At 43.9% G+C, this 24,648-nt stretch overlaps 1 protein-coding gene across 4 annotated transcripts; it reads left to right on the top strand.

Annotated features, from left to right (window-relative positions):
- Nucleotides 1-319: 319 nt before the first annotated feature.
- LRRC32 (leucine rich repeat containing 32) lies at nucleotides 320-23,268 on the top strand. Of its 4 annotated transcripts, none has more exons than XM_027807796.2 (3): nucleotides 320-699; nucleotides 9,734-9,824; nucleotides 14,386-23,268. In XM_027807796.2, the coding sequence occupies exons 2-3, from the start codon at nucleotides 9,738-9,740 to the stop codon at nucleotides 16,324-16,326; spliced, it is 2,028 nt and encodes a 675-aa protein (XP_027663597.1). In that variant the 5' UTR covers nucleotides 320-699; nucleotides 9,734-9,737; the 3' UTR covers nucleotides 16,327-23,268. The 4 variants fall into 4 exon arrangements, with proteins under 4 accessions (XP_027663597.1, XP_055559001.1, XP_005441009.1 ...); XM_055703026.1 differs by having other exon boundaries at nucleotides 9,731-9,824; XM_005440952.3 differs by lacking the exon at nucleotides 320-699 and adding an exon at nucleotides 2,185-5,457.
- The last annotated feature ends 1,380 nt before the right edge of the window (nucleotides 23,269-24,648 follow it).

Raw genomic sequence — 24,648 nt, 5'->3', positions numbered from 1 at the left:
CTGTTGGGACATCAAACGCGACGTGTTTGCAATGCTTCCCTCTGACATGCCCCTTTCCTGCACACCCCATCCCGCACAGACCTGGAGTTTAGGGTTTGCAGCTAGCTAGGTCCCCGTGATTTACCCCAGCCCCAAGAACCTGCAGGTCCGTGTGGCTGAAAGCACACGCTCACATCTGTGGGACAGGCACGGCAAACTTCAGAGACAAGCACGTGTCCCCGAAGCCTGCAGAGGGGATTTTTTTTGTGGTATTCGCAGACTGTTTCATGTGTCAATACGAGAGGAGTGTAATTACCAGCTGAGAAACTGCAGGAAATAAGCCAAGGTTGAATGAACGAAATGGAAAATAAAGAGAAGCGCAGAGGACACACACATTTTAAAACTATTACGGAGGTATGTATTCACGTGCTCATGGGAGCCTGGGAATATATAAGAGCTCATGACTGCGAAGGAATGAATTCAAGGACCAGTCTATGGGGAGTATTTTTTTTCCCTGTGACTTCAAACTTCTCTCGGAGCTCGCAGAGTTTTAGTCAGCTGGCATGCAACAGAGGTACGACTTCCCCAAGGAAACTCTTCCTCGGCTTACGCTGGGAAGGCTGCTGGGAGAGTCCGGGAGGCAGAAGGCTGCAAGCAGAGGCGAAACCTCCTCCTCCTCCTCCTCCTCCTCCTCCTCCTCCTCCTCCAGCCACAGAGCAGGTACGTGGAGACGTGCGCGAGACAGGGAGCCTGCTGGAAAGTTGAGCTTTCGGCTGCCGGAGAGATGGGGGCTCTGGTGGCTTAGAGGTGCAGCCTTTAAAAATAACACAGATGAGGAAGGTACCGTATAAATAAAATATACTGTGTTTATGAATAGGCTGAGGAACTGGCTAAACACATTGTGCAGATAGCTCTATCCACACAGCTGTATATTTAATCCATCAGGGACTGCAACGAGTTAGATCCTTTACGTTAAGGAGGCACCGGCTAGTTTATAACAGTACAGTTGTCATGTGCCTGCTTTCTTATTATTCTCTGTGTTTACAGTAATGGAAGATGGAGCGATGTGGTTAGGGTTTTTTCTCTTTCTTCACAGGACTTTAGTCTATTTATGGTGTTACTGCATTATAGCATGCTGAACCGGGAGTGCCGCAGAGATCAGCATTGTGCGCTGATTAAGTACTGCTTGCCCAGCTCTCTGACACTGAATCCTAGTACAGCCTTGGGCAAATCACATAGACCCCGGGCAAAATGGGCAAAATGCTGTTTAGCTCATCTGCTCTTCTTGCTATCAGAGCTGTCATTGAACTCTCTCTGTTGGAGACAAGGTGTGAGATGGCAGGGTTATTTTTCTGCTCTTGAGATCCTGACAGCTTGAATGTCACCTTGGGTGAACGGTGACTTACTGATAGTGTTTAGCTGCATCTGGACTGTTATCACGAGGAATTAAAGTTTAGACTTTTAGACTTTAAAACTTTAGTAGTTTTAGAAAACACTAGTTTATATAAAAGTCACAGACAATTTTCTAAAACCAAACCCTGTTGTATTTTTGATAAAAGTACAAATATGTTTCCCTTGAATAGAAGCCAGTTTGGCTTTCCACAAGAGTGGAAATTTGTTTTTTTAAGATGCAATCATTTCAACTTTAAAATCATGTTATTACTCTAAAATGCTGAAACCCTTTAATTTTCAATAAGAAAAATTCACAGTCAGTCATCTCTTTTTAAAGCAGATGGTTAGAGCTTAGTGACTGTATTAGTGCTTGGCCTTTTACTAATAAAATGATGGATGGATTCAAGGGGAGGTATCAGTATCGTGCAGTTCAAATCTATCAGAAATAATTCTCCTTACTTCATTGTATCTGCTGTTGGATCATATAAATTGAGCACACTATTTCTCAAACACTGACTCCACTGTCACTAAAAGAAAAACTGATGAATTAAAAGCTGATTTTTCTTTTTCTTTTTGCTGCGCTTAGATTAAAGCTGGTGAGAAAAGATTCTCTTTTGGTTCCTGACTTTGAGTTTCTCCAGGAATTTTGTTCTCCAGGGAGAGAATTTCATGTTCAGATAGTTTAATCTGCAAATGCCAGTATGTGTCACTTTTTGTTGATGGAGGTGTTTTCATTTTCCCATCTGCTGCTGTCCCTTCACCCAGCCCCTCACTCACAAAGTCTCCAGGCTGGTGAGTTTCATGCAATTCTCATTCACTTACATTTTCTCTCCTGGAGAAAAAAAAGTGAATAAAGTAGGGGAACTGGTTAAACCCTGTGTGCCCAATTAATCAGAAACAATTTGGCTGGGGGGAAATGCTGTTGGCTGAACACCTGATAGAGGTGCATGTGGAGAGAGGACAGAGAAAGAAGGTAGCAGCTTCAAAAGATGGGAGAAAAGCCATGCTGGGATTACAGGAGATGGAGAAGTCCTTATTTTGATGTGTAGACTTGCCACTAGAGAGGCAGGAGGCTGCATGTGCCCACGGGAGACCAAGCACAGTGCAGATGGCATGAGCAAAACTAACTGGGAGAAGCAGCTCCTGGAGATGCCGTAGGGTCTCAAGAGCTGGAGCTATGCCTCCTTCTCAAAGGCTGGGGCTCGGGATGGCATGGGCTATTTATTTTTAATAGGGTTAATATTAATGTTATCTCCAGCTCCCTGGTGGGATGAATCACCAGGGAGTTATTCCAGTCGAAAAGGAGCAAGACTTGCCCCGCTCCTGCCCTTGCGGTTCAGACCCACTTTCTAAGGCGGGAGTTTGTTTTGTTTATTTCTCTGGCAAGTCTTATTTGACACAGGACTCAACCCAAAAGCAGTGCCTTAGAAAGCAGCAGCGTTACGGATGGACAGACTCCAAAAGGTCTGGAGGTTCAAGACACATAATCGTCAAGACATATTCTTGTTTATCTGAAACCCTTGGGAACCTGCAGCAGATTACGGACCAGTTTGTGAGAGCCAGCGGCTGGGATTTGCTTTTCCTTCTTGCTTGGGGCCATGCTGGGAAGGGGGTTTGGAGGAGAGGAGAGGCCTGATGAGGTGCCCCTGACTTCAGGTGACGTGGGGTGAAATCCAGCTGAAGTTCACAGAAACTGAGCAGGCAGCGATTGGTGAGGAGACCACAGGAAAATCAGGAATGGCCTGATTTCAGTCACAGGTGCAAACCCTTTGGCATCAGTGGGAAGGGACAGCCCTTGCTCTTTTGTGCTGCTGGGCAAAAGAGCTTGATTCTCCAATCTGCCTGATGGAGATGACCCAATCTGTATGATGGAGGTGACCTTTGCTCTGCAGATGTGGCTATCAGGCATACACCATGCTAATGTTTCAACAACACATTAAGGTGTAAACAGCTGGGTAGCCCAAAGCACAAAAAAACCCCGAAAATGGGATGTCAGCCAAATGCTTTACGGGCTTTGAAACTATATTTGCTGTCAGATACCCTTTAAGGAAAGGGCACAGATGATAAGGACAGTGCTGATCTTTCCCAGTGCAGTTGGTGTCCTCTAAGGCTGTGGTTTTAATGAATAAAAGTCCTGAGCAGCAGAATCAGTGCATGCCCTTCCCTCCTGCTTTGGCATTTGTTTCTGTCCAGGCTTTCTTCACAGTTCATCTGGCACAGCTGCTTGGGCACTCGGTAGAACAGCTTGAGGAACAGAGCTGGAGTTTTAAAAAGCACAACGAACAAAACCCCTGCTATTTTTACCCCTGCAAATCCAAACTTCCTGAAGAACACTCAACATCCAGGTGTAGAAAAATGTGAGGCTGCAATCATCCAGGACACTCACTGTTCTTCATTACAGGCATGATGTTTGTATTTAATCTCCAAATTGAATCAAAATATCCTATTTTTTAAAAAAAAAGAGCAGTATTTTTCTTTATCTGAAGACCTCGAATATTTGAGGTTTTCCTTGTGAAAGTGTCTGTGAGTTGCAATGGCTATTGCACGCTGCTGACTAGGCAAACTCTAAACTCAGAGCATCCAAAGGGCATTTAAACCTCTGGGCACCACCAGCCATCCCCAGCTTCAGCATGAGTTTCCTGCTTTTACCCCAAGGGGATTGCAGATGGAGGGCTTGTCCCAAGGGAGCATGCCAAAGGGATCAAGTGTAAACCAGCACTGCAGTCAGCTCCAACCAAGGGAAGCTCAAGAAACTACGTGCTTAGGGGCAGTTGATCAAAGCTTGTCTGATGAGAGCCCAGTCAAGGGGAACTCACCCAGGGCTGGGATAATCTCGCTGGCTGACTCTTCTCCTGAGAGCTAAGTGTGGCTTTTTCTATCCATTGCACCTAATCGAGCCCTCTCCTGCCCACACGCATACTGCCGCCTCCTAGTAACATCTATGCCTCTCATTTCAGGGAGCATTGCAAAGCAAACGAGATGCTGAGAGCCCAGCTCTTTGGCGTATTATTTTAGCCATGGGAAAAATGCATTGCAACAGTTCAGGCTTGTGCGGTTGGGAGAAAGCAACAGAGAAGTCTGTGTAAAGGTGGGGTTTCTAGAAGCAGGACTTAATTAGCCAAAGGAAGTGAGGAAACCAACAATTAGATAGCTGCTCCAGCCCTAGAGGGCAGCACAAAATAATAAATAAAACGTTGAACTCGGGCAACGTGAAATCATCTAAAGCGCCACTTTTGCAGTGGGAATTTTTCCTAGCAGGTCCGATGGATTCAGCACTATGCACTTACTGCTAAAAATGCAGCAGCCCATCCGGGTTTTCGGACTCCTCTGCCTTTACCAAGGCCCGTAATTCCTGCTTTGTGCCATGAAAACCCTTCAAGTCAGGTGCCTTGTAGTGGCACTGGACCCCCATCCTGCCAGCACACTGATTAGTAGGACCACAGCAGAGAGAAAGAGTTATTTCTTCCAGGACAGGTTTCCAGATTCTGGGTTTTCTCAGCTGTGAATTTTAAACTTTTAATCCTCAAGCCACGTTTTCCTAAAGATGCAGAGAGTGATTTAGGTGCAGGGATAGGAGGCTGCAACCCTCCAGGAATGTAACTCACAGACACAAAACCCTAAAGTAAACGCTCCGCCTTGCACCGCGCAGGCAGCTAAACAATGGCATCAGCAACGATAAGTCACTTACTCCCCTGAGCAAACTCGTGGCCCGATCCTGATGGTTTCTCTGGCAAAACTCCCCCTGTTTCTCAACGCCTGCCCCAAGCAAGGGCTCCAGGATGTCACACAGTAGCTGACTCCGTCCAGAGCACAGCGGTGGCTAGGACCCAGCAAGAGCCTGGAGAGGAGTCCGGAGGAAGACAAGGAACATAATTTAAAGCAGACACTGTCCCAAATAAGGTTATTTCCCTGAAAATGCCTTTGTTCTAAAGTTACGAGTGAGCCTCTTGGCATCCTGAATGGGTGAAAGTGAAGCTGAAGAACAATTTCATCGGTACCAGGACTGAACCGGTTTTGAAGAGCTGGATATGCTTTTTAAAGACATGATAAGCAGTGTTTGGGGATGCGAGAAACCCTTGAAACAAGGTAAATGTGATATCTTCACGATTTTTAACTCTGAAGGCTCTAACTTACTAGTAAAGTCCTGTGTGAAAAAGGATCAGACCCTGGGGAGTATGGTTTGTGTTTTCTGTATTCTTTTGTATTTAACCTCTCTTTGGCACAGGAGAACGTCTCTGTTAATTGTCTCAGCAGTAACAAAAATTACCTTCGGGGGAAATTTGGAAGGTGCTGCTGTTGTTAGCTACAGGCAACATCTATGAAGTGGTTTCAGGGTTAATATTGCAATAGAGATGGAGGCAAATACTGTTCTGGAGTGGGAACTGGGCAAACTGGGTTTAAACTCTGATTATTCCATGATTTCAAATGTGTCTTGAGACAAATCACTGCTCTTCTCTGCCTTTGCCCTCCCGTCTCTTAAGAGGGTAAGCTGACACGTTTTGGGTACCATCCTTTTTCTAGATGCTAAACTATTTGACCAACTTCATAAGACTCCTTGGAAGTGTTATTCACTGAAATCACCTACATTTTTCAGCTGGGGATGGGGATGGGTGATTTTGAAGTACCTGGATGGAAAGCTGTGACACTGAATGGGATTCAGAGCTTAATCTGAGGTATGCTGGGATATTTTATCACAGCTGCCAGTGAGAGCAAACTGGCACCAAGCATGAAGCTGCTGCAGCTCTGGGAAAGCCTCACAGCAATAAAAGCTCCTTTGGGTCGAGTTGCTGCTACTGCTGCTCCCGGACTGTTTTTGTAAGCTGTGGTTTGAGACACCATTGCCAGTGCCATCAGGCAGGGCTTAGCAGTGATGCTTTCTGACACCAGGGCAATGGGGGTCCTGTTGAGCCCTGAGCTCTGCACTGGGAGGGTGGGGGGTGGGGCGGGGGGAGGGGTGGTGCAGGTGAGGCCTGAGAACTTCCCAGAAAGCAGAGAGGAGGGAGACACAGTGCTGCATCATTCTAGGCATTGCTGAGGAGGGTCTAAAGGTTGTCCAGGGAAAAACTAGGCAGGAAAAGCTCCTCAGCTGGACAGCAGAACTGAAAACCACCTTGGGAAGGGAATCTCTATGAGCAAGGAGGTTGTGCTGTACCATGAGGAGCGGCTGACCCTTCTCTGGATGGAGTCTGTGAGGTCTCATGTTGGAAGAGACCACTATGTCCTAGTGCTTCAGTGTGTGGCAGCCACCTTAGAAACACCCCTAGGGACAGCACCCTTGATTACTAAAGATCCGTCTTACACAGCAAGCCATTAAATCACATTTTTGTGTTTAAATACACCCATTTCCCAGTTGCTTTATAAACTTACAATTTAGGAAGTTTCAAAGCATGTAAAGACATTGGATTGTGTCAGGTTTATTATTTAAGAAGCAAAGGCACCATTTTTTGCACTGGCAGTGTGACAAGAGAAGACATCACGGAGCACACGGGATGCACGCTGTCCATCAGGGTGGTGCCCTGTTGTGGGTAATATCCATGGAGACTTCCTCAGCTAAATTCATTGGATCTAAACAGAAACAATTTCCATTTGAGGGCTCTGAGTAAAGCCTTGTAATCATCGGTATGTTTGTCTTTTCTCTCAATTCCAGCAAACTAATACCCAAACAATAAAACTCATTTTCTCTTCCTTAGAGGAGGCACCCACTCCTCTAAGCCTGAGAAATAAGGAACAGAGTGGAAACGACAGAGATGTTATAGATTGTGGTATCGCAACTCCTCCTTCCATAGGATGATTCTGGCATATCTTGCAAACATTAATTAAAAGGGTTGAAAATGAATACTCTTAGTCTTGTTTTAGAGGAGAGGACCAGACTTCTGATCTTGCTGCTGAGCCCCAAAGACCAACTCCAAGCTCTTTCACCCTGGTGTCCCCGATCATCATCCATCACTAATTCTTTCCATGAACTGGAAGGAATGTGCAATATGAAAACAGAGTAGCTGTGGTCTAAGCCTCCCTAGTTTCTCTCTTGCTAGGACACAACTCTCTCCTCTGGTTGGGAAGTGGAGGGATGGGCAGGTTCCCACAGTGAACCTGTTGGTATTGCTGTTTAGCAATTGCCGTTGCTGTGCGCAAGCATGGCCATCAGCTGCATCCCTCAAACAGTGGCTACGCGGAGGGATGTCCACCAGCTGGGAATGATCCCATCTCTTTTGGTTCCAGCCTCCCAATGCTCTGTGCATTCTGAAGCCACTAAGTAATGGTATGTTGATGCAGGATTTTGGTAGCACATGTGCATGGGATTGGCGGGCATTTGGAGCTTGCCAGATATAGGCCTGCTCCCGGAAAACTTGAGAGCAGTGCTAGCTAAGCACACTGCTGCATGGTTTCCAGTTGGGAGTTAGCGAGTGCCTCGCTGGCTCTGGATGCGGGCAGGACCAGCTCAGATCTGCCTGCAAGAAGCCATACAAATACCGACAGATTCGGCATGTTTGCAACAGAGGCTATCATAACGAAGTGATATCTGGAGCTCACATCAGTAGTGACCAGAGACAGAGACCTCATTAGTGTCCATCTAGAAACAAGCTGTTTGAAGGACAGATGTTTTCCCTTGGCTTCGTTTGCATTTTTCTCCCATTGCCCAGTGACAGGCCTCCCAGTGTTGTTTGCTCCTTTTGCAGTTATTTCTATACTGTTTTCTGGAGTGCTTTGCAAACAGTTAAACTCTGATGAATTCTTTGTTTCACACAAACCCATTCCTTTTTATATCTTTCTCTTTGTAAGGCATCTGCTTTTGAATCTATTTAAAATGTATTTAAAAGCCTGCCCAAAATACCTGGGATGTATAAAATGGAAAACTAGCATTTGGGCAAAAAGTTCTCCATCCATTTTTTAAGCTGTTTATATAAATTCAACAAACCTGGATGGATGTATAAGAGCTCTTTGACACTCTGGGATGAGAGGAGTGGAAAATGTTGTGTATGGAAAATGAAACTGTTCCCAGTGCTTGTTTCTGTGCAGCACCCATCCTCTTTGCTCAGGACTGAATGGAGAAACTGTACCAGCAGCACACCTTGGATACTGCAAAAAGAAACATCAGGTGCTTGTAGCGGGTAACTCTCTGTTAAGGGGAACAGAAGCACCCATCTGCTGGCCTGACAGGGAAGCACATGAGGAGTGCTGCCTTCTGGGAGCTAAGATCCCAGATATTGTGGAGAGGGTACCACAACTTGTCAAAAGCATGGACTGCTATCTTCTGCCACTCTTCCCTGTGGGCACAAATGACACCACAAAGCAGAACCTGGGCAGAATCAAGGAATACTATAAAGCCCTGGGGATGCAAATGAAAAATGTTGGTGCCCACCATTTGATTTTCCATCTTACCAGCGAAAGGAAAGGGTGCAGCCAGAAGTAGACATATAATGCACATCAACTTCTCGCTTTGCAGCTGGTGCCATCGTGAGGGGTTTGGCTTCTATGACAATGGGACATTCTTTGACTATAGCCTGTTAGGGAGGGCTGGGATCCATCTGTTTAGAAGAGGCAAGGGAAACTTAAGAGGAAAGGCTGAGAGAACTGGGCCTGTTTAGCCTAGAGAAGAGAAGACAGAGAGGGGATTTTATCAATGCCTACAAATATCTCAACGGTGACTGTCAGGAGGATGAGGCCAGGCTCTTTTCAGCGGTGCCCAGCAACAGGACAAGGGGCAACGGGCACAAACTGCAACACAGGAACTTCCATCCGAATACTTCTTTACTGTGAGGGTGATGGAGCATTGGGACAGGCTGCCCAGAGAGGCTGTGGGGTCTCCTCTGGAAACATTCAAACCCTCCTGGACATGGCTCTGTGCAATCTGCTCTAGGACAGCCTGCTGTAGCAGGATGTCAGTCTAGATGATCTCCAGAGGTCCCTTCCAACCCCAAACTTTCTGTGATTTTGTGATAAGACACCCCAAAACTCCACCCCAGTTTAAAGTATCTAAGCTCTTATGGGGAGAGTGATGGTAATTTGGTCTTCAGTGATCATCTTGCTCCATCATGCCAGACACACTGCCCAGCTAATCATCTGGACTTCATTGGGTGGCCTGAGTATCATCTAAGTAGCAGCTGAAATCACACCGGGACCATCCCATGAAATGCCTTGAACCTTCCTTTCAGGTCCTCATACAAATCTCTCTTTTTCCCACCAGGCTCAAAGGGATGCAAAGTACATAGGTAGGTTGTGAGTGCTGTAGGCTCAGAGATGGGTTAAATCATTGTACTACTTGCGTGCTGCTTCATGTTAGACAATGTTCTGGTGCCAGCTTTCGCATGTATCGACCACTGTGTCACTTATGAAATCTAACCATAATTACTTTTACCAGCAGAACCATGAAACTGTACGTCATCTTCTTCCTGGCAGTGGTGAACAGAGGGACCGCTAACCATCAGCCCACAAAGGGGATGTCCTGTGAAATGGTAAGGCTGTGTCCCTGCTCAGGCCCCTTGAGATCTGGATGGGGTTGGACCTCACTTGTTACAGGCACTACACAAATAGCTATGGTCTCTGAGAAGGGAAACTCCCCAGGCCCAGGCCCAGGGTCTCTGTGATGGCAGAGGTGGGCTTTGCTGGCTTATTGGGTGCTCAGCAGGCTGTTCTCAGGCTGTGTCCTCGTAGTGACAGCACATGAAAGGGCAGGGGAAAAGAAGGATCATTATCTCAGTTTTTTTATAAGAGGGAGCTGGTTAAAGGACATTTGACCTGATTTCATCAAGACTGTACAGGGATTCTGTGGCTCAGACAGAGGAAGAACTTAGACGAAAATCAACTCCTTTACATTACACCTAAGTGCTTTGTGCTTTAAATACATCTATACCAGCCCTTTTGTAATAACAGGGAGACTGACCTCCTCTGCCCTAACACAACATTGCTGCCAGGGCAGTCACACCTGATTTCTGCTTGAGATAATAGAAGTGACAAAGCCTCTTGCTCCAGTACAAAATTTGGTCCTTGATTTTTTGCAAGCACCTGGTGCAATATTATAAATGTTATTCACATCTGAACTTTTCCCCTTCCCTATCCAAGTGCTTCTGACTGTAACAGGCTGTTTAAAAATACTTTTTTTTTTTTCCTGAATGTTGAAGCTGTTCAGCACAAATCCTCAAGAATTTCCAAAATAGGAAAAAAAATAATTTGCTAGCTGTACACATCTCCCTTATGGGACTCATTCCATTCCTGCCCACCCTGCCGTATTGCTGCACTTCCTGAATTCCAAAGAAATTAAGACCTAGTATATATAAAGATCTTGGGAAGGTGGCTGGGTAGCTCAGTTCATTGGCTGAAAATGGAAGACTGATGAAGCCACTGTAAACATGACAGCTTGGATCCCATGTATCATAGTCACATGAAGGCTGGGTGAGACACACAATAATCCAAGCAGATTTGTCCTGTCCTGTTTCTTGATGGGTCACAGATCAGGCTGATTGCTTAGAAATAAACACATGATTGTTTCCACCACTCCACTGTAAACTGCTTCTATCAAGCCAACAGCCCAAGGTTCTATGCAACTAGGCTGGGATAAATTTGCCCCCAACAGAAAACACATTGCAGTCGAGGGCTGGGATGCTCGTCTGGTATAAATTAACAGCTCAGCATCACTAATGTCGGTGTTGATCATCTTCTTTCACTGGGTATTTCGTCCAATGGAAGAAGGAGGGTGTAAATCCAAACACAGCTTAAATAAAGAGGGAGCTACTGGATTAGCTGATGGGTCCATTGAGAGTCCTGGTTACTTCACTTGATTGTTTTTCATTACAGCCTTGCTGTTTTACATGGTAAAATTTCATCCCAGATACCATGGAAGAGGCAGGAGTCAGAAACCTTCTCTGACACCATTAGTGCTCCTGTTGTTGAACCAAGGTCTTGTAAAAGAGGTTTTAGGAAGTAAACAGTCCCTACCAAACCCCTGACGTGGGAGTGAGCTGCACTGATGATACAAGTTACTCCACATCTACCTGTTTGTGAGACAACAAGGCATAGCTTAAATGTCAGGAGGTTCTTCCTAATTCACATTGCCAAGGAGAGGGGCTTCAACTAGTCCATGTTTTACCTCCCAAAGAAAGATATTTCTGCTAATTCATGTTAACTGGCAAAGGAGGCACTATAATTTATAGAACAGAAGCAGATATAGAACAGATTTTAGCAAATTATGTCTTACCTTGCTTTGAGGTGATACAAGAGCATGGGCATAACTGGTCATCATAGGTCAGCTGATATGTGGTACCTGGGCAAATTGCTAAGGTTTGGTGGTCTAACCAAGGGTACTTGGGCAGCTCTTCTAGAGGATGGGTATGGACGCCTTGCAAGTGGAAGTCAGTGCCAAGTGGCTCCACCCAAAATTCTTAAGTTCAAGTTCTCATGAGTAGAGATATAGGAGAAAACAAGTGGAGGCTTGGATCCGGCTGCTTTGTTTGTAGGGCTCTTCCCAAGCTGGGTGACAATTTCCACCCAGTGCTAAGCAGTGAAGAACTGGAGTCAGAATCCAAATGATGCTCAACTTTTGAGCTGTTGGGTCATTTTTTTGCCAGCACCTGAAAAGACCAGCTGCTCCCCATCTTGCAGTACTTCTTTCCAATGGACTTCAAACAAACCAGTGGCAGCAGTGGCAGAGGTGATGAAGACAGGACATGAGACTGGCAAAAACCTCTTTTCCAGCCTCAGGCTGCCAACCCACTGGGCTGTGGGATGGGAGGAGGGAAGATGCACACAAACAGATTCTGTTTGTTCCATCCCACTGAGATGTGCTTCATCTTTTCTTCCTAGTGCTGATGAGAATAAAATTCATGCAGTTTGAGCCTTGGGGGGACAAAAAATGGTGCAGAACAGACTAGATGAGAAATTCAGTGAGGATCAAAATAGTCGGTGAAAAGGAATGAAAGTTGTTTTTTTTAAAAAAGGGACAGGAAATGTTATAGGATTAACTGGCAGACAGTGGGAGGTATAGATTTTATCAGTCCCTTTTATCATTGGGAGGGTTCAGTGGATGCAGATTAAAGGGCCAGTCCTGCAAGGTACCTGATGAACTGGGACTGACCTCTCCCCCATCAACTTCAGTGAAAACCAGCCGACTGGCATCAACGGGAATTGGATCAGGACTTTGCTAAGATGCTGGGTGCCCAGAGGGAGTGGAGGGTGCTCAACATTTGTTGACATCTGGCTCAAAGCGTGGGAAGAAACCTGGCATCTGCCTTAGGCTGAAAAGGGGCTACTACTTTTTCACTCTGGATTTTTGTATCTTTCCAGCTTCTCTGTCTTCCACAAACCAAGCGAGAAGAGACTTCCTGCTCTATTATTTGGAGCTAAGTCTGACTCTGTGCACAGTTCAGCTCAAAAGAAGCAATTCTACAGTGGCTTTCCAGGCAAGAAATAATGTCAGGGAGAAGCCATAAAATTCCCTTCTCCTTTTTTCTAGTTTGTTTACCTAGGGGCAATTTGAATGAGTTGGAGGGGGAAAAGGAAGGGGTTCAGGTTTTAATATGCCATTTACTTTGGATCTTTGGGAAAGATGTATCATGGGAAGGACTGCAGAGCAGCCTGCGTATATCTAGGGTTTGGATGCGCATTTACACTTTTCTGGCACATTTTTGTGTGGTGTCCAAAACACACATGATGCAAAAGAGGTTCACAAAATGCTGACTGTTCCCTCATTTCTAAACAGGCCTGCCACTTCATTCACCTAAAGTTCACATGAAACAGATGGTTATTAATATTTTTCACTTTTAATGTTTTTTTTAATGTCTGAAAGGCTTTGCGTCATGGAATCTGGATTCTGCTTCTCCACAGAAGTTAAGATTCAACAGATTTTTTTCTTTCTTGTCTTTCTGATCTTTCTACAAACAGTATATGACCTACGCACCCAAATACATTCATAACAAGAGTTTTCCTCCAGTGAATTAAATGCTGCCTAAGCCTTTCACATTCCACTTCCTCCTGATGCTGTATGTTTTCCTTAATAACAAAATACAGCTTAACATTTATGCAAGGATGATTATGTTCATGTTTCCAATGTTTCTTATGAACGCACACTCCAAAATTTGCTCTGGACACAGTTTGGGTCCTAGGATCAATGAAACAGTCATGCATCTAGAAGATGAATTTGACTTTGACACTTGGGTTTTTTTCTCTTCCCTGCTGCTGAGAATTGGACTGAAAAGGCATGACCCTCACTGCACATCACAGCTTTCTTCCTCTCAAAATCTGGTTTTACACAATTTGTCCTTTCCATGTGGTATCAGAGGTGTCTTGTGTGGGTGGTTTCGTAAGGTGTGCTCCCCATACAAGGAGAATGGAACTGTTGCCTTAGGAAAAGGATAAGCATGGATGGTAAAAGCAGGAAGAGTTTGGAGATTTGCATCAGAAATGTTTCGGTTGTTGAATGGCTCATTCAGTTAAAGATGCATTGCTTAATTAAGCCAAGGCTAAAGGAAGACATGATCAAATATTTGAGGGTGTGACTAAGGAGACATAGGTTTTGTACTATAGAATCCTTATACGTTGCTCCACCTCCTAGCTACAGGACCTATGCTGCCAACGAGTGAAGCCCTTCCAAGTACTATTTACTATTGCAAGTAGAGCTTGCAAAATCTAATACAGTGATGAAGCTGAGAAAATTAAACATCAGGACAAAAGTGAGGAAAAGGTGCTTGATTGCAATGGAAAGAGGGCAAAACTCTTTCAGTTGGGACTATTAAAATGAGCCTGGGAGAAATGTACAGAAAAGAGAATATTTAGTGGGTATCTCATGCAGATGAAACTCTACTGTTGTAAGTCAGAAATGTCTTTAAAATGAAATAAGTGTTAATAGCTGCAAGGAAGCATTAGAATTGTTGTTCTTGCCATCTGAACACTCAGAGAAAGCAGTGTGATCAGTGTTTCAGAAGAAGGATCTGCCTGGATGCTGAATGTTATTTTCTTTATATTTCATGCAAAGATGTTTTTCATTTGTCAAGTGACAACCCCTTTTCTCTCTCTTTCTGGCAGGTCAACTTGCAGGCATTTTGCCACAACAAAGACCTCCACCAGATCCCTCATGAGCTCCATCCGAACATAAACAAAATAGATCTGTCTGGAAATCTGATTCAAAGCATCCCTGAAATGCCGTCATCATTTTACACTTCCCTCCAGTGCCTGGATTTAAGCTCTAACCAGATAAGTTTCATCATGCCTGGAGTCTTTGCACACATGACAAGTTTGCTGGAAATAAATTTAGCCTACAATCACTTATATGAACTTGCTCAGAATGGGACAGAGGGGATTGGACTTCTACCCAAGGTGGAAATACTGGACTTGTCCCACAACAGTCTGTACAATGGGATGGCTGAGTATTTCATTAAACAAGCTCCAGCACTGCGGTATCTTTCCTTGGCAGACAACAGTATTATAATGATATCACACAAGATGTTTCAGGGATCTCCCAACCTTGTGGAGATAGATCTTCAGAGTAATATCATAATGGAAATAGAAGAAGGTGCTTTTGAGACTCTAGTGAACCTTTCCAAACTCAATCTCTCCATGAATTCCATTACTTGCATCTCTGATTTCAACCTCAGGCAGCTGGAGATACTTGACCTTAGCAGGAATAGCATTGAGACCTTCCACACCACAAAGTCAGATGATGAATATAGCTTAAGATGTTTGGATCTGAGTGAAAACAAACTGTTTCAGTTCCCAGTCTTCCCCCAGGTAAACAAGTTGGTAACTCTGAATTTATCAAAGAATTTAATCCAGTTTACTGCTGAATCCTCTCATAATCAAATGGACTATATGGAAAATGAATGGCTAGATGCTTCTTTTCATCTGCTTGATCAGAAGCAAAGCAGAAACAAAAGTTCTCTTTATTTATCCCACCTTGTATATTTAGACTTAAGTTATAATGAAATCAAATCCATTCCGGATGAGTTCTTTGAATCAATGCTGTCCCTTCACACCCTTAATCTCAGTAAAAACTGTCTTCAGGCGTTTTCAGTAACTTATGACAGTGCATTGACCTCCCTAACTGTCCTTGACTTGAGCTATAATGCTTTGCAGAACCTTCTCCTAGATGCTGGCACTTTGTCAAATTTGAAGGAGCTCTATATTCAAAGCAACCATCTTCAGACCCTGCAATTTAATATCTTCTCAAGTCTTCCTAGCCTCAGACTGCTTAATCTACAGAGCAATAATATCAGCCTTTGCAGCATGTACTCAGGATTAGCTAAGCAAAGACTTGCTGGAGAGCAAAGCGGTTGTGTATCATTTGTTGATTCTCCCAGTCTTCAGTACTTGTACCTAGCCGACAACATGCTGAACATCCTACCAGCGTACACCTTCTACAAGACTTCTCTGGTTGTCTTGGACCTCTCCATAAACCCCGGACTGAAAATAGAAGTTAAAGCATTATCAGGACTGGAAAAGTCTCTGGAATATTTGTACTTACATGGCAATAGCCTGACAGATTTAAATATTGACTTGCCTTGTTTTAGTCACCTTAAACATTTAAACCTCTCTGAAAATCAGCTGAACTGGCTGCCAAAGTGGGGTAGTGACTCTCCACTGGAAGTTCTGGACCTACGGAACAATAGGTTTAGTACATTACAGAACAGCAATATTTTAGCATTAGAAAACTCACTTAAAAACTTGTATCTCACTGGGAATCCACTCAGCTGCTGTGGAAACATCTGGCTTTCATCAATGATCCAGAACAAAAATGTCCAGATCCCCAATGTGGAGCACTTAACGTGCCAGCACACTCAGAACTTCAGGTACCAGGAAGAGATGCACATTGGGAACATTAGACCAGAAGACTGTGAAAAAGAGGATCTGAAGAAAATCAATTTCCTTATTATATTAACATTTGTGTTGGTTTTATCTGTGATCATCATTGGCGTGGGTTCATTCTTTTGCTTCCGCAGGCAAAACTTTAGCCATCAGTTTAAAGCATAGGAACACAAAATGCCTTGAAAACCGAAGAAATCAGGTGCTACACTGCCAGTGTGTAGAAATGAAGGGTAAAATTCTCATCTTTGATTTTTAACTGTGGACGTTAAGGCAGTTTCAAAGTGCCCCTGAACTGCACCAGTATGCTGCTCTGGGTTGCAGGGACTGGAAGGAGAATTTGCCATGTTTTGCACTTGCTTCATTCACAAGCAGATCTGCTTAAAACATTTATACCATGGTAGAAGAGGCCACTGTAAAGTCCTGCTGTTGTTTCAAAGGATGTGTGATTTAAACCAGATCAAAAGAAAACAGCCTCTAAGGTCTTGAGACCTTTCACTAAGCTCAAAGATATTTTGTGATGTCACCTTCACAGAAAGACTTTATGAAAACTGAGCATTGCAACTGATTCACCTTTTTATGACAGTCATTGATGACATCAACTTAGTAGGAAAGCCCTTCTCAAAGTTATGTACCCCGATGAGATATTTCGATTTGGTCTGAGCTTTGCTTTTTCCTAACTGGTTAGCTCCTAACCCTTCTTAAACTGAAATCATACAAAACTATGCCAGGGCAGGCCAAAATACAATCTTTCACTCCTTGAAGTTGGTTGCAAATCTCCCATGAGTTCCAAAACAATGAGGATTTAGCTAAAAAAGAAAATTACAGTTTGTGTCTCAATGCTGCCTTTTAGAAAATCCACGGCTGACGATAGGAACCAAATGGGTTCCTTGGTGGTAGGAACCTCTTTGGATACCTCCCTTTGCTCACAGTGTGTTGCTCCAGCCACGGTGGCAAGACATGAGAGGTAGATGAGGTCAACTAGTCTTGGCACTTAGTACCCACGAGGGATGTAAGAGAAATCTCAGGCATGAAACAGCTGCACTATACCTTACCCAGATCTGCTCAGAAGGTTACAGGTCCACAGTTCAACTCAAAGAGGAGAAATTTGCCCCTCACGTGCAATACATATTTAACTGGGTTTAATGTGAAGAAATTCATCTCTGGGGTGAATGATTTTTAAAAGAAAAATCTTGGAGAATGAATTTCAGCCAGCTAACATTGGACTGAAATGTTTGTATTTCTAAGGAAAACTGTTGGGAGTTCACTGCATACAGTTACGTTTCAATGCAAAAGAACAATATATCTATTTTTAAAGGTCACAGGAGGTTAGACAGCAAAAAGGTTTTTTAAGGATAGTGGTGCAAAACACTACACAGGGAACCTAGTCCTGGGCCATTATTGAGATCAGATGTCCACTATCTTTCCTTAAAAAGATTTTATGGTCTAGAGGATTGGCTGCAAAAAAAGTTATGTAGGACCTCATTCTGTGATGGGTTCAACATGTCCACGCTGCTGCGCTGCTAAAAGCTGACACTGACATATGTCCCATACTTTGACATGGCAAAGTCACCCTTTTGAAAAAAAAGCTCACCAAAAGTGGGAGCCTGACCTACTAACAGGGTTCAACGGCTTCGAAAGGAGCTATATCAGGTGTTCTGTTAAAGCCAGGAACTGTACGTTAAGGCACATAAGGCAAATAGAGGTCAGACCAAAACCTGTCCGGGTAAATAACTCAGAGACAAATTGCTGCTTCATTTCTGTTTATTCCAGCTAGTGAATGTCCAAATTAACACACTACAAAAAGGTGTATAATTCTATTTTTAAAGCAGTTATGTAAGGAACTGGCTGGTAGTTTTCATCGTGGAATTTTGTACAATAAAAACACCTTTGAATTTTATAAAAAGCACAGGGTTGTGAATATATTAAAGCACCAGCTTGGAATGCTCCACAGATGAAAAGCTATGTCTTCCTATTTTTCTACGGTGTGCAGATCTCACTTTAGACCTTTAGCCTCTGGTCCTGAAGAAGGGACGCCTGCTCCATATCTTAGACTACAACCAATGGAGAACAAGGAGATCTACTCAAGGCGTAGGCAAGCATTTGCACAAACCGTCAGCAGCAATAGGGTCTGATCTAATGCCTCCAAGAGCCAACAAAACTCGTTGGGTCTAGCCCTTATTCTTGTACTCGAAAGGATGCACAAGCAGAAATCCCAGGGATTAGCTGGAAGCCTGATGCTGAAGTTTGTCGGCTTTTCCTTTAGTGTGAAAGCAAGCTGAGCTGTACACCCAGACACAGGCTAATTTAGCCACACACCGAGTTCATGCCTTTTGTGTCAAGCATGGCAAGATTATATCTTCTTCTGAGAGCCAATATTAGCTTGGCTGCCATGCCTGGAATTAGTTAATAACCTGATGACAGAGCCAAACCTATTTAATTAACAGTATTAATACTGCTTTTGTTTGGCTCTACAAAAAGGAAGTGCTTGTTATTACTAAACATCTGGGACTAATTAGACTTCCATTAACTTCCCTGGGAGCAGAAACAGCTTTCTCGAGGAATAAGCCTCAGGAGTAAAACACAGCATGGCTCATTTAGATTTCTCCGTTAGCAGCATAAGCAACCAAGAAGTGACACGAGCCCTCTCCAGCCAACTATTATTCTGGATAGGATGAGGAGCATGAGGGAAAGAAAACAGCGAAGAGAGGGAAAACAGGGAGAAATGGGAGCTTGCTATGATATTATTCCTCAAAATAGAGGTATGCAGATGACAGCCCCAACTCTTGCCTCCCCTGTCTGCTGGTGTGCCTAGAAGCAGCCCCAACACCAAAGTACGTGATCCTGCATCAAACATAGCTGTTAATCAACATCACACATCCTTCTGTCAGTTCGCCCCATTGTCCTAATAGGCTGGCATGATTCAGGCTGTTTTGACTGTAATTTTGCAACCAAAATTTATACCCTCATTCCTTGCTTTTTCATAAAGTCCTTGCAACAGCCTCTGTTGATGCAAAGAAAGCTCATGCTGCTAAGCAAGGAGTATCATTCTAGGATTCTGGGATACATAGCAGAACATGTGGGACTTATGCAGCCTATGCAAACTTTTTTTAAAAAAAATTGTTGCATGCAACAAGTGGCTTCCTTTGCAACTGTTTGCATGGGACAGGACAATAGGTCTCCCTCAAATATTTCCTACCACAGCTTGCTGCGGTTTGTTCCCCAAAACAATCTTCTGCAGTGGAATCAAATAGATATAAGTACTGGAAGCACTAGAAACACTCCCAGAGAGAGTCCCTAAAGGTTCAGCAAGTCATGACTCATGTTGGCCATCCACGGAAAGCCAAGCCTCAGTTTTCAAAGGCGTTGGCTCTTCCTGCAAAGCCAAGACAACACAATACCCTAGCAGAGTACCAGAGCCTCTGGTTGCAGACCTCTCTGCAGGGACTCTGCTCAGCCCTGAACTAGCCAGGGTGGATTAGTATAAAACACAGTAAGTGCCTCCTAGGAGTAAGTGCCTCTGAAACGGAGCCCAGAACATTTGCTTTCCTATTCCTATCCATTCCCCATGCCATTCAGTACCCTCTTAATTGCCTGGGAAGAAACAAACCAAAACCACAACCTGAATTTCCTGTATCCCCACAGAAGAGAAAAACATGTCTTACCATGCAAGGCAAGGTATCCTCTGGCCATATCTATTATTTTCCATAAACAACTGCCTATTCTGTTTGTGCACACATGTGCAATGCACAGACGCACGCAGCCTAGTATAAGAAACACATCACTTCGGGATTAGCTTTGTTTAACCTAAATTAGAACAGCCTGTACTAAATGATCTTCTATAATAACAAACAGCCTGTGGTGCTGGTGCCTGTGGATTCCTATTTCATGCATGTCCTTGTGCAGAAATTTGGTCAAGATTTTCAAAAGTGATCAGTGATTCATTTCAGATGCCTAGATTTGCAGCCTGCATCTCACCAATCCTGAAACGTCTGATTTTCTAGAAAACTGAGTCCATCTCCTCTCACAACTAAGGCTCTGTAGTATGTCTTATACAAGCCCCAGAAAAAAGTGATATTGTCCAGATGTATATATAATTCTTTCACTTACTCCTTTCTAATGATAGTTGCCTGCTCTGTTAGAGCTGTGTTGAGCATCTGGAGAGCTGAAATACAGCAAAGCTACCCACCAACACGTCCTCTGCCCTATAGTCTGCTCTCAGATAGACCAAGTTAGATATCTCCTCCCTCACAGAGCCATCATTCACCTTCTGTTGCAGCTTAATTTGAGTGAAAGAGGAAAATTATCTATAAGGAAAGAACAAAAATTAAGTCCAGAGTCTGCAGCTTTCCAGCAACGCTGCAACTATGCAGCCAGAGCAGATTTTGGTTCATGGATTGATGAAGGTCCAAACAGATTTTTCCAAGAAAAAAGAGGAAAGGGGGATGAGAAGAGTTGAGAGCCATCAGAGAGCTCAGGGTGAGCAATGGGAAAAGGAGAAAACAAAGTTTTAGTGTAATTCCCTCCAAACAGTGGAGAGCTGAAAATTCTCCAGAGGAACAGGTGGTAATAGGTACCTACCCACCTCTCCCCAGGCCAGGAGGTCAGAGGAGATCTGTGGAGCTTCAGCCCATTTCTTGTAGTGGAAAAGTGAGGAGAGAGCCTAGGAAACAGATTACAGAGGAGGAGAAATCAAAGCTGATAGAAGTGAAAAAGGGAAGGGAAATGGGGAAGAGAAGAGGGGTTTAGTACAATTCAGCTCTTTATGAGGTGCGACTGAGAAGTGTAACTGTAAACTGAAGAGCATCCGAGAGAGAGGGATGGGAAAAGCTTTGCAAAGAGGCAGTGAGAGCTGAGCTGTGCAGAGCAGAGGGAGACACAGGTACCTTGGCTAGGCAACATGCTAGCTGCCTGTGAATATGTGACACGTGAGCAGAGGTGGACATCAGCTCATGAGGGTTGACAAACAGAAATATATAGTAACCAGGGAAACAGGGTGAAAACTAAATGGGAGGGAAAAGAGACTGAATAAGCACAGAAGAACTTTCCAAGGAGGGCCCGTCGGTCTGTGCAACATTCTTTCACAAGCAAAGACATTTGGAGGCTGATGCAACATGACACTAAACAAAATTTTGGCAAATATAAGGGAACAGTCCTGCAACTCTGGGAGAGTCACTTTTCTCCCAAGCTATTGATCATTGCTCTTCTGTCTTATTGCAGAGCCAAGTTAGTTCCACAGATTTCCTCCTCCTGCCCATTTCTAGAAGTCATTGCATCAAAGACACATATTTTCCAGTTCATAAGCAGTATTCTTCATGAAGAAACATTCTGGAAGGTGACAACAGAAGAGATTCCTCTCTACAGTTTCTGACTTCCCCAGAAAATGGAGTGGAGAGGGGACTCCACAGCGCCAGAGACCAGGCCAGAGAAGGAGAGAAACCCATTTTCAGGCAGGAAAATTTCCTTCACCAAGGAGAAGGTTTGGGACAGGCAGCTGGGCAGGAAGCGTGGTGTGGGGAGAACAGAAGGGGAATAAGCACAGCTAAACCAGGAATTTGGAAGACAAATATGGAAGGAATGGTGAGGATTAAAGCAGGAGCAGAAGCAGAGAGTGCAGCAATACAGGGCAGAAATAAAGGAAAGGAAGGGTGCACACCACTTTAAGCAACATTTCTGTACTTAAGCTGATGGGACAGAACCTTTGCCGTATTTGTGGATGACTCCAGATGGAGCAGTGGTTGATACGTTGGAGGCAGAGCTGCTATTCAGAGGTACCTTCTACGTCAGAGCAATGGTCTGACAGAAACTTCATGACGATCAGCAAAGACCTGCATCTTGGACAGAACAAGCTCATGCAACACTCCAGGTGAGGGACAAGATGACTGCAAAGCAGCTTTGCAGAAGAGGACCTGAGGGTCTGGGTCGACAACAAGTTGTCCATGAATCACCATCATGCCCTAGTGACAATGAAATCCAGCTGCATATTGAGATGTATTTGCAAAAGCTTAGAAAGTCAAGAGGCACTGTTATTCCCCTCTCTTTGGCAGATCTAACACCACACACATCTGGTTGCTGTGTCCAGCTGTGGGCCTCCCAGTGCAAGGGAGATACTGACAAACTGGAGTGAGTCCAGCAGAGGCCACCAAGATGGTCAGGGGGCTGGGGCATATGATAATTGAGAAAGGGATGGAGGGAACTAGGCTTGTTCAGCCTGGAGAAGAGAAAGTTTTGGAGGGAAAATCTTTTGTCAATACTGAAAGGGCAGTTACAAAGAAGACAACATTAGCCCTCCCAGGAGTATTGAGTTAAAGGACAAGATGCAACTGCTGAGAGTTGCAACCTGGAAAGTTCAGATTGAACGTAAGGAAAAAATTCTTCATAATGAGAAAGGTCAAACTCTGGAAAATCCTCGGAGATTTTCAAAACTTTTTAGGGCAAGGCCCTGAGCAACCACTTTCTGACATTGAAGTTGTCCTTTGTTTGATCAGGGAGCTGGAATGGAGCTCTCCAAAGGCCCCTTCCAACCTGAATTACTCTCTGAACCTTCGCCAGAGAAGAATGGGTCACATACTTTGGTGAGGAATAGAGTAGCAGAGAAACTTCTGAGCAACAGAGTCTGTTAGTGGTATCTAGTCCCTGCACTGAAGCTGCGGAAGGGATTTGGCAGTAGAAGTGTCCAGAGAGATGGCAAAAGGTGTTGATGATGTCCTGTGTGGGCAGAGTTAGTCAAATCGTGGAAGTCTGAGTTCACATAATATTTTGGGTTGGCGGATTTTTTTCATTTTTATAGCTCAAAATAAAAATTACTTTTTCCAAAATTTTCTGTGAAAATCCTGAAAAACGTGAAGTTGGGAAACATTTGCTTTGTAAGGCCAGAGCTTCAGTTTGAATTAGGTATTCCCACTGCAGTAAACACATTCTCAAAAAAAAATTTATTGCAACATCCAGTTTGCTTTTACTATCTTTGTTCAAGAGAAGATGAAGAAATGTTTGATTCGGCTAATGCTAAATAACGTGGTCCCCAATTATCACTAAAACAAAACAAAGCAAGACAAAAGAAAATAAAAACAAAATGTTAGGCTGCTGAAACTATACAAGTCTTTTCATGTCTTAACACATCGAGTAGTGCTGTGAAACAGGAAGAATATAAAATAAAATAATGGCAGTAACCTTTTGAAAATCCAGAAGAGAATTCTGAGGCAAGATTTTATTTCAAAAACATTTTTTATTGTAAAACTTCCTTCCATCATGAGTACTCATATCATAATTCCTGCTTTTTAAAGAATATTTACAAGTTTTATGACCCTAGTGCCTTTCACTTTAAAATGTTGTAACAAAAAATTCTGGCAAGAAACATAGATTGAAGAGTTTCAAACCCCCAGCTTCATTAATTGTTGCTTATTCTTGGAAAAAGCTCTTTGTAACAGACATTAGCATACGTTTCTTGCCTTACATATGTGATTCAAGACCATATGTTTCATCTAATCTGTCCCTCATGTTTCACCACAGACATCAGGCAAGTTGTTGCATTGCTGAACTGGACCCATCACCCCTGAATCGAGCTCCTTGTCTGTTTGGGAAGAATGATGCCCAGTGAGGTGAAAGGCCAGAAAAGGATTTGGGTGCTTTAATTGCCACTTTAGGTATTTAAGTCCAAAATCTAAATTTTTACAGTCCATGTTCAGATGCTGATTCTTCTGTCTGGTGCCTAAAGCCTGCAGAGGACTATGTTTAATGGTGAAATTCCCTGTGCATTTAACAGTCTGCTCCTTGGCATATTCAGAAATGCTGCAGACAGCACAAACCCATTCATATCTGTGTAAGCCCCAACAGGGCTGCCAGGTCCCTCTGCCAGGTCTCCTAAGCAGGTAGATATTGCCTAAGTACCTCTGCTAAATAAAGCTCTGTATAAAGTGTAGCTGGAAATAGATCTGCCATGACAATTCCGTGCCTAGACTGTTGGTTCAATTCTCTTCCCTACCCAGATGGGTATTTTCTACTCCTCAGGCAGTGCCCTCCTTGTCAGTCTGCGGGGACCCTATCAATTTGTCCTCAAATTTGTCTCAATTTATAGAACATTTTGCCCCTTAAGGAGCACTTAAGTAATCTCTGGAGGAGGGAACTGTGCCCTCAACACAATGAATTGGCCACTGGGACTGCAAAAGGCAGAGGGGAAGAGCTTGAATGAGACACTTGGGAAGTACCATGCTCCCATATTGCTTGATGTACTGATTAGCACAATTCCCTTCCTGCAGAGGAGAAAACTGAACCATTGAGTGCCATGCTTTACACAGTGCCCTAAACACTATGCTACAAGAGAAAAGAAAGAAAAGCCACAACAGCCTGCAGTCACTGTGTTTCATGAGGAAGACCTGGGCATGTGAACCGCCAGTAGCCGGTGTTGTCTCCCTGTATAGCCCAGATTAAGGCACTTAAGTCACAGAGGGAGTTTAAAATGCAAGTACTTTTATGAAGGATTAGGGACATCTG

The sequence above is a fragment of the Falco cherrug genome, chromosome 2, assembly GCF_023634085.1.
Source record: "Falco cherrug isolate bFalChe1 chromosome 2, bFalChe1.pri, whole genome shotgun sequence".
Classification (NCBI taxonomy): Eukaryota; Metazoa; Chordata; class Aves; order Falconiformes; family Falconidae; genus Falco; species Falco cherrug.
This window is presented reverse-complemented; position numbering and strand designations above follow the sequence as displayed.